This window comes from Ambystoma mexicanum, chromosome 12, assembly GCF_040938575.1.
Source record: "Ambystoma mexicanum isolate Mex_15411 chromosome 12, UKY_AmexF1_1, whole genome shotgun sequence".
Taxonomy (NCBI): domain Eukaryota; kingdom Metazoa; phylum Chordata; class Amphibia; order Caudata; family Ambystomatidae; genus Ambystoma; species Ambystoma mexicanum.
The window spans coordinates 157,352,041-157,368,147 of NC_090936.1; the positions used below are offsets into that span (position 1 = coordinate 157,352,041).

At 44.3% G+C, this 16,107-nt stretch overlaps 1 protein-coding gene across 2 annotated transcripts in view; it reads left to right on the forward strand.

Moving 5' to 3' along the window:
- The first annotated feature begins 344 nt into the window (after positions 1-344).
- The window catches only part of ARFGAP3 (ARF GTPase activating protein 3), an 840,898-nt gene continuing 825,135 nt past the window's right edge, over positions 345-16,107 (forward strand). Inside the window, exon 1 of one of the 2 annotated variants that reach the window (XM_069628227.1) lies at positions 345-584. In XM_069628227.1, the coding sequence (XP_069484328.1) occupies positions 516-584 (69 nt within the window). In that variant the 5' untranslated portion in view covers positions 345-515. The remainder of the gene's footprint in view (positions 585-16,107) is intronic. The other variant, XM_069628226.1, reaches the window with a different exon arrangement.

Below are 16,107 nucleotides of genomic sequence, written 5' to 3' on the forward strand. Positions count from 1 at the left end.
TGTACCAAAATATAAAATCTGCGGATGCTCATATCACTCTCTCCTTATTGCCCCTAAACGCAAAAGCAACAGTTGAGTCCAGCCAACTATAGTATTCGACACGACTTAAAGACCCATTTAGTGTTCAGCTCCCACCATTTAAAGGTATAGGTATCTCCGTTTTTAAGAAGTCGAACCATATTCACACAATATTTTATTTGAAACTTAAAAAAAGAGAGCAATTTTCAGCCTACAAGTTTGTCTAAATGCTTCTACGACTTGAAATTCTACTCAAAGATGGCCGCCGCATTTAATATATTACTAAAAAAAAACATGGTCGTGTGAGTCTTCTTTCTAGGTTTATCATCACATCCTGGTACCACCCCCTCCGTGAAGCCTGTCTAAGGGAAGCGCTGGTGACGACACGGAGTGGTTGATGTGGCGTTGCCTGCGCCCCATTGGAAGTTGCGGAGCTTCCAGTAATCGGGTCCCGGCGGCGCAACTAGAACCTGGAAAAGTTATAGAGACCCGCAGCCATGAGCGACCCCAGCAAACATGATATCCTGACCATTTTTAAGCGGCTCCGCTCCCTGCCCACCAACAAGGTTAGTGCCTACACTGCGGCTCTCTGCTGGTGGAGTCAGAGAGCAACAGCTGTCACACCTGTGTCTTGTCTGTGGAGGAGGCACCATGGTCTTGGGAACACGCAGCAGTGTCCCCAGCTTTCATAGGTCCCTCGAAACCTCCCCCCCCACTCATGCCAGTTTTTGTTTTTAAGGGGTAATTTGATTTGGATAAACCTGGAACACCCACTTTTATCTGAAGGATCTCTAAGCAACACCCCTGAGATTGCGTAAGGCAAAATAGTTCTGCTCACCCCGAGGTTTCCGGACAGATCTCTGACCAAGCAAATTAAATAACTGCCCCCTCCCTCCCTCTCTTTCTTACCTGATGAGTAACCGGCCACCCAGCCTAGCTGCAGAGTCCCCAAGTACCCCAGTGTCATTACCTAGGGGTTCTCAAATAGTCCCCATATAGTACCCGGACGGTCCCTTGGCAGACCCCATATTATTACTCCAAGGGTCCAAAATGTAGCCCATCGTGTGCCCTTACTACGTGGAGGCGCATAACCGTCTCAAAAGCAGCGTTGCTTGTTACATTGTCTGAATGGTCTGCAGCACCCCCATCTCAGCTGAAGTGGAGCTCAGCAGTCCCACTTGTTTTTGCCTGGGAATCCATGCCAGCTTCCTGCTTTTGGCTTGACGTCACCTTTATTTCACCCATGCCTCGGTATAGATCGCAAGATAAGTGCATTTCAAGCGTCCTTGTGTACTTTGACAGTGTTGCCCACGGCTCCAGCTCTGCCCGGTGATACCTGTGCTATTTGGTGCCCAGTGCCAACACCGGGAATTGAACTTTGCTAGTGACACGTCGCTCTGTTCACCCACCGCAAAGGCCTGTCTGTGCCTGGCATTAGGCACCGGCAGCTGCTGCTCACATGGAAGGCGCACACTGGTCCTCGTGTGTTGCCAGGCACCTTGCACGGGGCACAGGTAATGGTCAGTGTGTGTGCAGAGCTCCACTTCTCGCGGCACCCGGAGTAGCGAGGCGGAAGTGTACCACTTTTTTTCCGATGTGCTTTTAAGGCATTGCCTAGGTGAATCGCCGGTGCCGACTTTAATGTTCTCCGCCTTCATTGATCACCCCCAAACATTTGGTGGTGGCCCATTTCAGGGTATTTGTCCTGCTTTCATCAAAACGTGTAGTTCCGGTGTATGGTTTGAATCGTAACCATCTTCTGTCGCGCGTTCAGTCTTTATATTCTGACTCAGTGTGTGTTGAAGCACGTGTACACATGTACGCCCGTACACACTGGTGCATGCTTACGTGCACTTATTACTGTTGCACGACTTGTTGGATAAGATGCTATTGAAAGCCTTTAATCCCTCTACGATTTTGTCTGCCTTGGTGAAGTGCAGCTCTTCATTGCATGCACCGTATTTTCCATTCCAGTTTACTGGAAATAAGGCACTTGGCAAACCACAATATGGTTCTTGCTAAAGTCAGCAGCTCTATACTCGTGTTATAAATGGCTTATCATATGAATGATCAGTTTTCATTTGAGTTTACGGCAGTACAGCCATCAGATGGTTGAACTGCTAATACAATTTACTCTAAGGAACTGATCATGTGCACAGACATCCTTAGAGATTATATAGGGTGGAATGCCCCCCTGTCCCAGAGAAGACTGGGGCTTAAGAAATCACAAAAACAAAGTGTCATCTCTGGAAAGAATAAATAAATATTGTCGTCATTAATACAATTGTACATAATGCTATTAACACAAAACACAGCCCAAAAAAATCAATTTTTGGAAAGAGCTCAATTCTAAAATGTATGAAAATAGTTTTAATCCGTTTTATTTTCTTCAATTCATAAAGGCTAAATAGTGAATATAAAAGACATGTGATCCAAAAAAAGGTCGAAATCATGGACAAACGTAGTAAGTCAAATCAACAAAAACACTGCGATTAACAATAATATAGCAAAATAAACAATGCATGACACAACTTGTGCATATGAAGGAAAGGAACTCCATCCATAATACAGCCCAATGCATTATTTAACTTGTACATTAGTATTTTTTTATCTTATTCAAATTGATCTGATATTTGGTTTATCAGGTCTCCTCTTGTTTGTATTCTGGTTTATGTGGTATTTTATAAGTGAGATCTAGTTTATCTAATTTTAGTCTTTTGGAATCTCTTTACTTTGATTTAAGGAATCTGTGATCTTATGGAATCTCAATACTTTGATTTAGGGAGTCTATGGTCAGCGACGTAGCTCATGGAGTATAAAGCTTAAAGGTATGCAGAGTTTTTAGCTCTAAGTCATACAATCCTTGGAGCAAAACAAGTAATGAAATCCAATAAGCATCTGTTGCTTCGGCATATGCGTGTAATTTAGTGCAACTCTTTTCTCAGGACCAAAAGATGTTGCATCCCACACGATGTGAAGGAGTATCTGGGAGGATGTAATTCACCAGGCTCTAATGTGGATTTTCCCACTGCGTATCAGGCTTGTTCAAATAAATAAGTAGTGTACTCTTCGTCGTGGACTTCAGTACATAGACCAATTACTGTAAGTGCCAAGTTTTAATATAGAGGTAATTATCATTAAAAGGTACTAGGAGTCCCCAAAAAGTTTTACAGCAAGCTTGTTTAAATGATCGGTGCACTGTTTGTGGACTTATTTGAGCACAACATTTTTGTGTGGAGATACTGGGAAAGCCAAAGTCTGGAAATACAATAAAAGAGAGGAGATTAGAATATTTTCATTAACTATTTGTGGGCTTAAAATAAATATATATATTCTGAATAAGTAGGCCCTTTGCTTGATATAGAGAGAATTTTTATTTAGAGGTATTATTGGGGCGAAACCATGTTTTTCAGTAAAGTGTTTGGCGCGTCTGTTGAAATGGGAAGCTGTAAATAATGAAGTAAAACTATATTAACGTGTGCAAAACATGTGTTGCATGCTATCATACTGCAGTACAGGGGTGTTGCTAGGTATAGATATAGGGCTACGCTAATGTCGTAGCTCGGGCTAGCTAGCCTTTTGGTTTTAGCCCCTGAGCTTCTATCCGGGACTACAACCAAAGACCCGGGGCTTTAGCCCACCCAGTCACCACCCCACAGTCATAACACTTGAGAAAGGACTATTCACAGCCTTACTAAAAAGGATCCTAATGTGGCGGCTATCTTGGCACTGTGTTGATATTATGTTCGTTCGATGTAAATGTCAAATTCATGGACAAATAAAGTGTTACACCATATGCGTATTCATCCATATATTATTTCTAAAACGAGCCGCGTTATAGGTGCAATGTATTTATGACACATGGGCACTTTGGCCACATGGGATAATGTGCCCCTGTGTACTTTCGTCACCTCCGACAGGTAACAAATATACCTACCAAATTGCAGCAGGTATATTGGCACAATAAAGTGTCTCCAAGTCTTTTGATCCCCGTGAGAACATACTGCTACGCATATTTCCGGCAAGAGTTGTTGCTACTTTCGTAGTTCATTTCGGTTATAAGTTGTGGATAACCATGTTGTTAAACGAAATAGAATCTAAACTTGTATCATAAATGCTGTCATATATCAAATATGTTCCAAGATTTATACATCATGATACTAAGCAAATTAAGTTGAATACTGCAAGACTTGATATAGAGGTAGAACTAAATGAAATTACTCGCCTATCAGTTCAAATGAGCTTATCCATTCAAATGCAATTCTAAGTGATATATTGATTTTTGTTCAATTAATGGAAGTCTCCGGTTATTGTCGCCTAATACATGTTTTAGTCTAACCGTGTCAATGACCCACCACTTATGGGCATTTTCAGAAGGGCCTTTTTCCATGTAGTGTGAGCCCAGGGGTGAGTTGATGTTTTGTGTACGGATTCTGTCTGTTCCAAATTTTTTTTTTATTTATTTGTTTTTGGTTTATGAGAAAACCTTTACAAAAGAAGAATGTTAAAAGTTCAAATTTCTTTCAAAAAGCAGTATTTCCTGCATATTTAAGAGTACAGAAAGTGAAAGAGTAAAGCAACAAGATAAAATAAAGTAAAATAAAGGCTCAGAAACCAGGGATTTAACTAAATAGACTGATTCACTTGACTGGAGGGTTCAAGAACATGGCTAGTCTGTTGATAGTTCCTTAAGATAGTAAGCTTCTCCAAAATGTTTACTATCTCAGCATTTAGCATGACTTCTTGGCCAGAGATCAGTCTGTCCCAAAATGCATCCTGAACTAGGCTCTCCTCTCTAGTTACAAATCTCCCCAGTGATGATACCCTGATCGCCCATGTGCCTTCGCACTCCAGCAGCAGGTGTTTGAGGGATTGTAAGTTCGGAGAGGCACAGATCTTGAAAAGGCTTATTGCCTTCTCACCCTGGTTTCTTTGGTCCAGTATTTCACCCGTGTGGGCTATATTTAGTCTGAGCCTGAGAAAATTGTTTCTGATTCTTTGGTCCGGGAATTTTTCCAGGTAGTGCGGGATGGTGCCAAGCTTTCTGTCCGCTGTCAGGAATAGGTTTGGGGGGTTAAGCCTTCTGATTCCCTCGATCGTTTTAATCCAGTCCTCCGTTTCTAATGTTTTTTTGACTTTCTTAAAAATTCTCTTCTTAACTGGGCTTGACCTATGGGCATTCAATACAGTATATTGACATTTTGGTGTTGCAATTTGTGAAGCCCCTCAAATGCTAACTTTTGTTGCCAATCATTTTGTTTGTGTGCTGAAAGGACATTCAGAACAATTTCCACATGGATAGTGACTAAACACCGGGTCCATATTGTGTGACAATGGCAGATGTATGGTCTGATTTGTCTGAGTGAATTTTGCATGTATCAGTTGGTCTCTTTGGTTTTTGTTCCTCTTTTGTACGGAAAAAGTAGCTGGTCTACCTCGAGCAATAATGGTTTCACCAACTGTATCCGAATAACCTTCCTGATTTTTGTTCTCAGTGTGAAAAGTGGTGGCTCATAACACTTTGGACAAGGCAGTAGAGTCTGTATTGTGTGCTGGTGTCAACGGGGCTTCTCGATGATTATTTCTGGCACGTTTATTCAACCTCTTTACTCATTTTCTGGGATATCCTCTCCAGCAACCTGTGGTCTAAGATCTATGAGTGTTTAACGTAATCATCCAAGTACTGTTTCTCCTTACCCGAAGATATTGCCCATGTGGTAGTAATCGTGTTGCGATCTAGAGTGGCAACTTTGATAGTGTAGCAGTGTATTCCTATCTGATGGTTTTCTAAAGAGGGAGCAGATCACTTTCTTTTCTTGGTTAGATATTCTTATGTCCAAGAAGTCAATGCTGGAATTGGATGCAGTCATTGAGAACTCAATATTCGGATTGGCTCTGTGAAGCCATGTCACAAACAGATCTAATTCTATCCCGTTAACTTCCCAAACCATAATCCCATCATCTATATATCTTTTCCATTCAGGTATGTGGCTGTAGAATCTGTTAGATGGTGAGTAAATGTTTGTGTCCTCAAAGTCAGCCACCCTAAGCCAGCAACCCAGCTATAATACTGTGAACGCTCGACCATCCGGGAGGCGGTGTGTTCATTATGCACAAGCACCTTTTATAAAAACTGGTGCAGCACACTTGTTCACTCTCTGAGGATGGAATGTATGCTTTCGCACATCAGATTTCACCTAGGTCTGCGCTTACTATTCTAGTAGTCTATCGCCTACCAGGAGCAGATGCCACATTTTGCACTGTGTCCACTGAACTAATATCTGAGCTCCTGATTAAACCTACCAACCTCTGGGTTTGCCGGAGATTTCAATCTATCGCCAAATACTTTTAATCCTAATCAGGCAATGACCTTTCTGTCATTAATGGAGGACCTTGGGCTCCCCCAATTAATCACAGAATCGACTCACCAACTAGGCAATACCCTAGATTTTATCTGTGCTCCTAAACCCTCCTATTTCTATGCCCTGTCCGATACTTTGGTCCGACCGCCTTTTGATCCCCTTCTCTATTCCTCATCTGCCTCCTGTCTCTCTGGTTCATAAATCGTCCTCTCTTAGACGTGACTTGCGCAAAGTATCCAACTGTGAGCTGGTGGCATCTCTACAGGCACAACTTTCTTTGGACTGCTCCTGCGCGCTCACTACCTTGGAGAACGCTTTCTGATGTTGCTGATAAATTGGCACCTCTTAGACTCTCTAAAGGAACGAATCGTAGATCCGAGCCATGGTTCTCTGAAGAACATAAGGCTAAAAAACTGCAATGCAGACAACCCGTAAGGAAATGGAGGATCGGCTATTTCCCTGAGGCAAAACTTGTTTTTCGCAACCTCCTGACTGATTATCAAGTGGCTATTATATTACCAAAAAAAGCTTTTTTTTAGCACTAGGTTGGAAGTTGCCATAAACAAGCCCAAGGCCCTTTTCAGACTCTTCCGCTCCCTCTCTTCCCCCCACTAACGCAGGTCCGGCTATTACCCCGTCGCAAGCCCTCTGTGACTCTTTCGGTTTTCTTCTCCTCAAAAAAAAAAAAATGGAGACTATTCAAACTGACATCGAAAAAACAGCTGTGGTCTCTCACGATGTGCCTTGCTTTCCCTCTCTACCTGCCCCTATGGCGCAATGGTCTTCTTTCCCTGTGTTCTCCGACCTTGAGATATCCAAAGCTATTCAGGGTCTCAAATCTGCTTCCCCGGGGGATGCTATCCCGCTTACTCTGATCAAAGACATATCAAGTGAATTACTTCCTCACTTTACAGCTGCTATAAATGCCTCTTTCCAAACTGGATTGATCCCTAGCCCTCTAAAACATGCGCTGGTGCTCCCTCTATTAAAGGAAACGTCTCTCGATCCTGAGGCATTCGCCAATTTTCGCCCTATCTCTCTCCTCCCCTTCTCCATGAAGGTTTTGGAGGCTTTGGTTTCTCCTATTCTTTCTTCCTTCTTAGAATCATCGGGTTTTTTCGATCCCTTTCAGTCCAGCTTTTGCCCTGGGAGGGGACCGAATCTGTCCCTAATTCAGTAATGGACGACCTTACTTGTCTAGTAGATCACGGTGGGGTTGGAGCGGTATTGCGGTTAGACCTGGCCGCCGCGTTTGACACAGTTTAACACCCCACCCTGGTGGCCCGGCTATCTGATGCTGGTATCTCGGATCAAGTACTTGATTGGTTCCACGCCATCCTGATCTCAGTCTGTATCTCTGCCCCCTTATTGTTCACATCCTGGGCAGCTCTCGTGCGGAATCCCTCAGGGTTACGCTCTCTCTCCCATCCTTTTCAATATGTATATTCGACCTCTCCTGCTACTTATCTTGTCACATGGCTTCAGATATTATTCCTATGCCGAAGATACCCAGATTCTGGTCCGGTTGGACCTTTCCAGTGCTGACACTGTGATCTGGTTTAGGAGATGTCTTGAAGATCTTGGCTCATGGATGGCGGCTAAGTGGCTGAAACTCAATGGTTCCAAGACTGAAGTGCTGGTTGTAGGCACCTCCAATCCCCTTTGTTTTTGGACGTTTGAGTTTTGGCTGGCCTCGCTGGGACCATGTCCTATGCCCTCGGCCCAGTAAAAAATCTGGGGGTGATAATTTCATCATCCCTATCCATGGCACCCCAAGTAGATGCTGTATGAAAGTCTGGACACTTTAAATTGTGCATACTAAGTAAAGTGCTCCCTTTTGTTCCGTTAAAGTACCATGCTCCAGTGGAGGCCGCGTTGGTATAAGTACCACTAACTACTGTAACTCCCTCTGGGTCAGCAACACTACCTCACCAATCGACTTCAGCAGCTTCAAAACAAAGCTGCACGCTCTGTGCTCTGCCCTCCTTTTCAAACTCATATGACTTAGCTTCTGAGACAGCTACACTGGCTTCCCATTGAAAAGAGGATTCTCTTTAAGTCCATGTGTATTGTGCACCGTGCTATCTATAAGCAGGGTGCAGAATATATCTAGGCCAAGTTTCCCTGCTATGCTCTGGCCCATTTTTCGTGCTCTCAGTCTGCACTCTTGATCGTTGTCCCTCGTTTTAGACTCACACACTGGTGGACGTGCCTTTTCGGTGAATGCTGCAAAAGCCTGGAATAATCTCTCCCGTTGTTCTTTCGTGCAGTCATTGATCCTCTGACCTTTCGTCGGCTTCGGAAGACTTGTCTGTTCTAGGTTCCTTCACACTGCTGCTCCCTCATCCCTTTATTTAGCGCCATGATGCCCTCGGGCGTACGCGCGCATTAGAAATAAATATAACATGATAAGGAAATAGCTCTGCAGGACCCTTGGATCCCATCGGGTAGCGTCTGATTTTGCAGCCATTGTAGACTCTCATCCCAATCTTCCGACTTGATTTATATGGCTCACAAATGCATACATTTGAACATGGTGGCAGTGACGGCTTTCTGTTCCATGCAGTGTAGGTTGCTCCTGGGGGGGGCAGGGGGGGCACCATGTCCACCATTCCAAGTGATTAGTAGTCAGTCGGTGCTGGTAAAGGTTGTTCGTTCCCCACCCCCCCAACATATATATTTTTTAAATAATGGATAGAAATTATGCTTTTTACTGCACAATTTAAGATAAAAATTGTGAAAAAAGCCATACAACTTAGTCTGTGATGCACTAAAATTAAAATCCAGTAGTTTCTAAGTCACCAACAGTACCCAGGCGCATTTTACAACATTTTGCTCCGCACCCACAAATAATGTTGGTATTGTCTTTGTAAATCACTTTGTTGAGCAGATAACACGTCTGCAGTCCTACTGTAAATCACTTTAATGATGCTGCACTCGCTGAATGCCCACATTGCCAGGATCAATACCTTTCACAAATTGGCTCCCAATATGTCAGCATTGTATTTCTTTCATGCATTTGGGTGTAATATTACGGTATTTCACATGATGCTGACTCACCATGCCGTTTCCCTCCCACCTTCAAACAAAACGTATACTCCCATGAACTTGGGCACGCACACTCTCGGAGCAGGGATCAAAATAAGTACTTGATGTGCAGGAGCTAAAAGCGGCTCATGTGTAATGGGCGATGCCCAATATCCAGGAGCTACCTCCGGAGGCTGTGGAACTAGCACAAATGTGTAGTGCGACCAGATCGGACTTCCACACGAGATGCATACTATAAGCTTTTGTCCATTTTACGTGACATATTGGGCTTGAAATGTCAGCATTTTATTCCCAAGCACAGAGTTAATGTCGGATAGGTATGCTTGTATAGCACAAATTGTCTTGGGGCGTCAAAAGTAGCTGCTGGTGTCCAGCTGACAAAGCTCTTTCAGGATACAAGAAGGATCTAAATAGCACCCAGATCCTACCAGTTTCGAAACCCTACTCTCACTCAAACTCGCACATAGACACTAGGATTAGGCTGCATGTGAGGCACTGATGGAGAATCAGCTTGTAGCCTAGTAACCGCAACATATGGTTGCAGTGAGTGTATCGAGCTGCATGCAGGGTTAACCTTCAGCAAACAACCCCGCAGGTGGCTGGCTGAGCGGCCTTCTAGGAAGGAGGAGGGCTCGAAGGGGACAGTTCTTTCCCCCTCTTCTCAGCCCCACTTCTGCCATTGATTTTAATGTTAGGGTACGTTTTGTGAAAAATGAATGAGCCCCAAGTACAGTGTGCATAGGTACTTGGCAATTCAAGCATTTAATCACAGGCGTGTTTGTCAATTATAAATATCTATGGTCCTTTTTAGGATTTCAAAATGGTCTTTTGTTTTGCGCAAATCGGGGTGGAACCGTAACTGGTGTTTGTTTGTTCCTTTTACCCTTTCTCATAGGGGTATTTACTAAGGGTAGAACAGAAGTGTACTAGACTGCGCATCTTGGAATTGTATGTTTCTGTCAGAAAATCGTTGATCGTTATTCAAGGTTTTGATAACGTGCTTTGATCAGTTAGACAATCCAATTATGACTAAAATAAATTCTATACTGGAAGTGATCATTAGAAATAAACATTCTACAGTTTTAAAGAGATCTTTTGCAATGCTAGAACCATTAAACTCCCCTTTTTAATATTTCCTTGACTGGGGCCCTCCCTCTGGAACAGCCTCACTGCCACTCTAAAACTTGAGAACCATCTCCTGTTCCGGAAGCACCTCAAGACCTTCCTCTTTGCTTCTGCCTTCGCCCTTCCTCTCCCCTGCTGATCTTTCTGTTTTGGTACCCGACACCTGGCTACCTTCTGAACTCGCGCCCAGGCCCCTGCTGTCGCATCCACTCGGCTGCACTGCCTTCTGGCAACCCCTGCACTTGGGACTGTATCTGTAACCCTGCAGTCCCCTTCCTGCACTTATCAGACACCCCCTGTCTGCACGCTAAACCCTGCACTTGCCACCCTGCTGGCTGCACCACCAGCTGCTGCTGTTGCTATCCCTGCTTAGCAATTTCCTTTTCTCCCCTCCCCCTTGCACTCTCACACTTCCCTCTCCCTTGCACTTGTGCGTTTTCAATGTCACTGGGCCTAGTAAGATCAGTGTTTTCCCCTGTTCCCCTCCCTTGCCTTGTCGCACTCTGAAACACTTGTGTATGGGCCCGATACAAATAAAATATCAATAGCTTTTGCAAACCACCTTCCACACCGGATACCTTTCTTTTCTTCAGTTAACGCAGCAGTCCACAATGGTTGGGGGGCTTTGTGCAAATAAACACCTGACAATGCCACTCGGACACACAAGAGTGCAGAGTGCATGCGCGAGATCTTACTATTGTGTCTGTCAGGATCTTACACTTTTGTTGTTTTTCTCGAGATCAATGATTCTTAGTATTTCGATTTCAGAAAGAAAAGTTGGTCGCTGAGTAGAAGTTAAGCCCTCTTAAACGCTCTGCCATTCATTAGGATGAGCACGGCAGCACTTGTGCTGGATGCACTTCACGTTGGTGTGGCTGTCAGGATTTACGTTGATCTGTATTCGTGTGTGTTTGATTTTAAACAAAAAATTTGGAACTCATGCGTGTACATGTTTCTGAAAAGAACTGCACTACTTTTTTATTTTACAGTTTCCATATGATAATTGATTACTGGTTGAATCCTGTAAGTCCTGTATTTCTAATTTTGCGTTGTGCAGCTTTTGTGTGGTGTAAAACAGTAAACTTCTAATTTCTACAGTGCCTTCAGATTCTATACTAATTTAAATGGCACAGTCCCGTTCAGGGCCGGCTTCAGAGGAGGGCGATCTATTGATGCGGGTGTGGAAGGCGTCATTGGAAGTCGAGCTCTACAACTGTGCTCGCTCTTCACTGACGTTCTACACCCGTCGTTGAATCGCTCAGCTGTTTTTCGAATATTATATAGTGTAGTGCGTCTCGGGGGAATAACCACTGAGTATATAAAGATTGTTGTTCAGGAGGAACACAACACCATAGTTGCCTCTAATGTATGCTGATTTGCACCTGTGTCCCACGCAACATCTTTTGTACACGTGGCACCTATTAAGTACCCCCTCTGATAGGGGAGGTGTTGTGGATGGAGAGGTTGCAATGAGGCTGAGTGCAACTTTTACCGTTGGTCAGGACTGAAAGGAGTCTCTGACTCCACCCTCCTCCCCCACCCGTGCAATTGAGAGCTCTGTTGAAGCCCTTGCTGTAGGTTTTATCTCCACATTAGCATGGCTTTAAATCGCCCATCCAGGTTCGTATTTGCTATTTCTGAATTTTGGACTGAGCAGTGCTCCAAATTGGTAAACGCGGCCCTGGTTAGTTTAAACAAGTGTTTGGGGGAAGTCGAGGAGTGTGTGGTGTGTGTTTATTATTATTTTTTTTTTCTAAAAGCTTTGTCGCTTGTGGCCCTTGTTAACAATTCACCAACATGTTACTAGAGTGGCCTCAATGGCTAGGAAGAGTTGGACATTGGAAGACCTTGTGAGAGGTAAATGGTCACTGATGAAAACTGGGAATTTGTGCAGGTGGTGTCTGAGTGCTTTGTCGAGGTGCAGGATGGAAAATGCTGGAACAGGATTGAGGTGCCCCTGCAGGGTATATTTTTGTACTTGGCTCTAGGGGGCCAGAGTGCTGCAGACCATGAATTATCCAGTCATTTCCTTGAAATATGAAAGGCATGTGGACGTTGTTCACAGATGATTTTTAGAAAGCACTCCAGTAATGGCTTGCAGAATGTAATACAAACTTTATTGTGACACACTTGGAACTCTCAACAAATGCTTGGGGTAAGTAGGACAGGTGGAAAACGGAGGGGAGTAGGTTACAATTGGTCACTAAGTAAAATGTGCTTACAACAATACTGCTTAAACGGATTGTATTCATTTATACTTAAAAATACAGTTAATCCAGGTAAGATCTGGGGATGGGGAATTGGTATGCTGGTGGTCAACAGTTATGCTTATAGAGTCTATTAGAAACGGTGCCCAAATGTGAGAAGGGCAACCTTGTATTAATCAGAAATATGTCCTCAGTAGAAGACAGGATTCACAACGGGATGCACTTGGGGTAACGCATGATCCAGGCTAGGGCACAAAATGTGCACTTGCCAGTAGTCATTGGCTGGTGATAATTGACTCTTGGCAGATGAGAAATAATGCGCTGTCTGTATGTATACAATTGAGGTGGTGAGGGACTTTTTATGGTTGGCCTAGTAACTTGCAACTTTTTGCCCCCCCCCCCCCCGATCCAGGCAGCAGTTGATGGCAGATTGATTTACAATTATCGCAGCAGGACGCAAGGTTTTGGAAAAGGAGTGGCTGTGACACATTGGGATATTTTTATATGGGAGGTGTCTTCATCTCACTTCACTGTTTGATGTGCATTTGGTATCCCTGCAGAACAGAGCTGATGTACCTTGAGATACAATCAGTTGTATTGAAAAATGGTAATGACTTCCTGCCCCCCCCCACCCAACCCTCCACATCCCCTAAATCGTTACTATTACAAACCTTGTAATCTCTGAAAGAACGGAAAAAGATCAGAACCGTAAACCGTGCTCTGTCCTCGTTGGACACCCATGATAGTATTGTATTGAATTCTAAGTGAGAACACGATGCAGGCTGTGACCTTTCAGAGATTTGCAAAGGTTATTAGGGCAGGTCTCCTCAAATGCCCATTTACAACGGATTCCGTTCAAGATTCTACACTGGGCCTATCTTACTCTGCAGTTGTTTAATAAATGTAGCTGGGTGTACTAGATTTGGGTCGGAAATGACTTCTCCCATATGATCTGGCCTTGTGATGGTCTGAAGATCCAGCAGCATACACGGGTTGGAAAGTTGTCTCCCTGGGTCTTGTGCTATTTAAGAGACTCCTTGCCCAGTGCTGTCTAAACACCTCCCCTGCCAGTTCTGAAAGATCGAATAAGAAATAATTGAATAGCTGACTGTTGAGAAGGTACCTTTTTATTTTTTTAACAAACTTTATTTTGGTTTTAAGAAACAGAAGGAAGCAGCATATATTGATGGGACATCATAGTCAGCCAAGATTGGTCTGATATTGTTAAGACCATTGTCGATTACATGTTGATTGAGCACTGCCGGCGGGCTAGGCATTGGTCAGTCAAAAGGCCATCCGCTAAGCACTATAACCAAGCAAAGTGTTTTGTAAAGCATTGGTTTGTACCACCCCCACCCCCATGGTAGAAGTCTGAGTATAATTAATAAAGATAAGCCAAGTTGCCACATAGGTGGAAAATTTCCCTTCGGCTAGCACTGGGATTTGATCTGCGGCCAGAATGTCCCAAAGCTTCCTCACCACATCGCCATGTTCGAGCTCTTGGCGGGGACTTCCAGTTACGGGCAAGGGCGATCTTAGCAGCCAGCAGAAGATAGGCAATCAGTCTGGAAGTAGTTCCCCTTAGCGAATAGACTCCCACTTTGGTGTCCCCAAGCAGAGTAACAAGAGGGTCCAGGGGAGGGAAACTTTAAGAATTGATTTAATATGTGAGATAACCTCTTTCCAGAATGCCTGGGCTTTAGGGCATAGCCACCACATGTGATAATGTCCTCTGTCCGGACAACCCCTCCAGCAGGTATCTGGGTAGGAAGGAGTGAAGCGGTGCAGCCTATCAGCTGAGAAGAAACACTGGTAACAAAGCTTGAGATGGCATTCCCTGTCTGGTACATCTGGCTCACCTGTGGTTCTGTTCCCATATCCTAAGGTAAGACACTTCCACGATTTGGGTACCCAAGTCACGTTCCCAACTCCTCATGTATGGCAGACATTCACGTGGGTCATAGCGGTCTCGGCGGTTGTAGAGCCTTGAAATCTTCTCTCTGGAGTGGCCCATCAACATTGTGAGCTCCACAGCATTGAGATCCTTAGTGTCTCTGTTTTGTCATGGGTGGGCTCACCCAGCGGCATATCTGAGAGCACCTAAATCGTTCCCCTTCTGGGAGCGAGAATGTACATTTGAAATCCTCCAGGCCAAGAAAGCCTTATGTTGCACCCCGAGGAAAATTCGGGTCTACAAATAGGTGACAGTGGGCCTAATCCCAGAGGAGTACCCCACCCCTTGATGGCCGTGTTCTCACATCTGAGAGTGTCAGATATAGAGGGGAGTGTCCTGGTGGCTCCAGGGTCGATTTAAGGAATGGTGGTTGTCGCAGGGAGAGCTGAGATCTGGATTGTTCAATTGTAAAAAAAAAAAAAAAAAAAAGGGGCACTCCCCTGCCTGTGCCCATGAGACGATATGCGAGAGTTGAGAGGCCAGATAGTAGCGATAGACGTTTTGGCACCCCCAGGCTGCCCAAGCTTTCACATCTGAGCAAGACCTTCTGCGCTATCCGGGGTTTACGGTAGCGCCAGATAAATGCAAGTATTTGTCTCTGAAGCGAGTGTAGTATGTGCAATGGAACCTGTATCGGGAGAGCAGCGGCGAAGTGATAAAAAAATCTCGGGGTGATGGTGATTTTAATTGTTGTGACCCGCCCCAGCCACGATATGGTCTGCTTGTACCAGCATTTAAGATCAGCCTTTGCCTTAGTGAGGAGGGAGGGATAGTTTGCGTTATATAGCGTTTTGGTTTTGCTTGACATTTATTTGCCCAGATACTCAATCCAGTCTCTTTTCCAATTTATTGGGCAAATCTCCCCAAGCCTGTTCTAGACATCCAGTGATACTGCAAGGGCCAGGCCTTGAGATTTGGAGTAGTTGACTTGAAACACGGATACTGCACCAAAAGTCGCCAGTTCAGCCATCAGGGCTACAGCCGAAGTAGTGGCATCTGTGACGGTGATTAAGATGTTGTCGGCATAAAGAGTATTGTTATGCTCTTGTTGCAGACATGGGATACCCTTTATATCCGGGTTATTGCGGACCCGGATCGCAAGCAGCTCGATGGAGACAGTGAACAAAAGAGGAGATGGGGGACACCCCTGACATGTCTCCATAAAGATCGGGATAAGGGGATGCTGCTCCCATTTAAGCAAAATTCGGGAAGAGGGTCGAAGAGTAGATGGCCAGAAGGGATTGCTGAAATTGGGGGATTGATTTATTTTTACTAGTGCTGCTATTAGGTTGAATTGTTTCATTTAAATTCATTTTACGAACTTGTTGTAAACTCTGGGGGCAATTTTATTTTTTTCGTTCTATTTAAGCATATCCCTAAGATTAAAATAAAG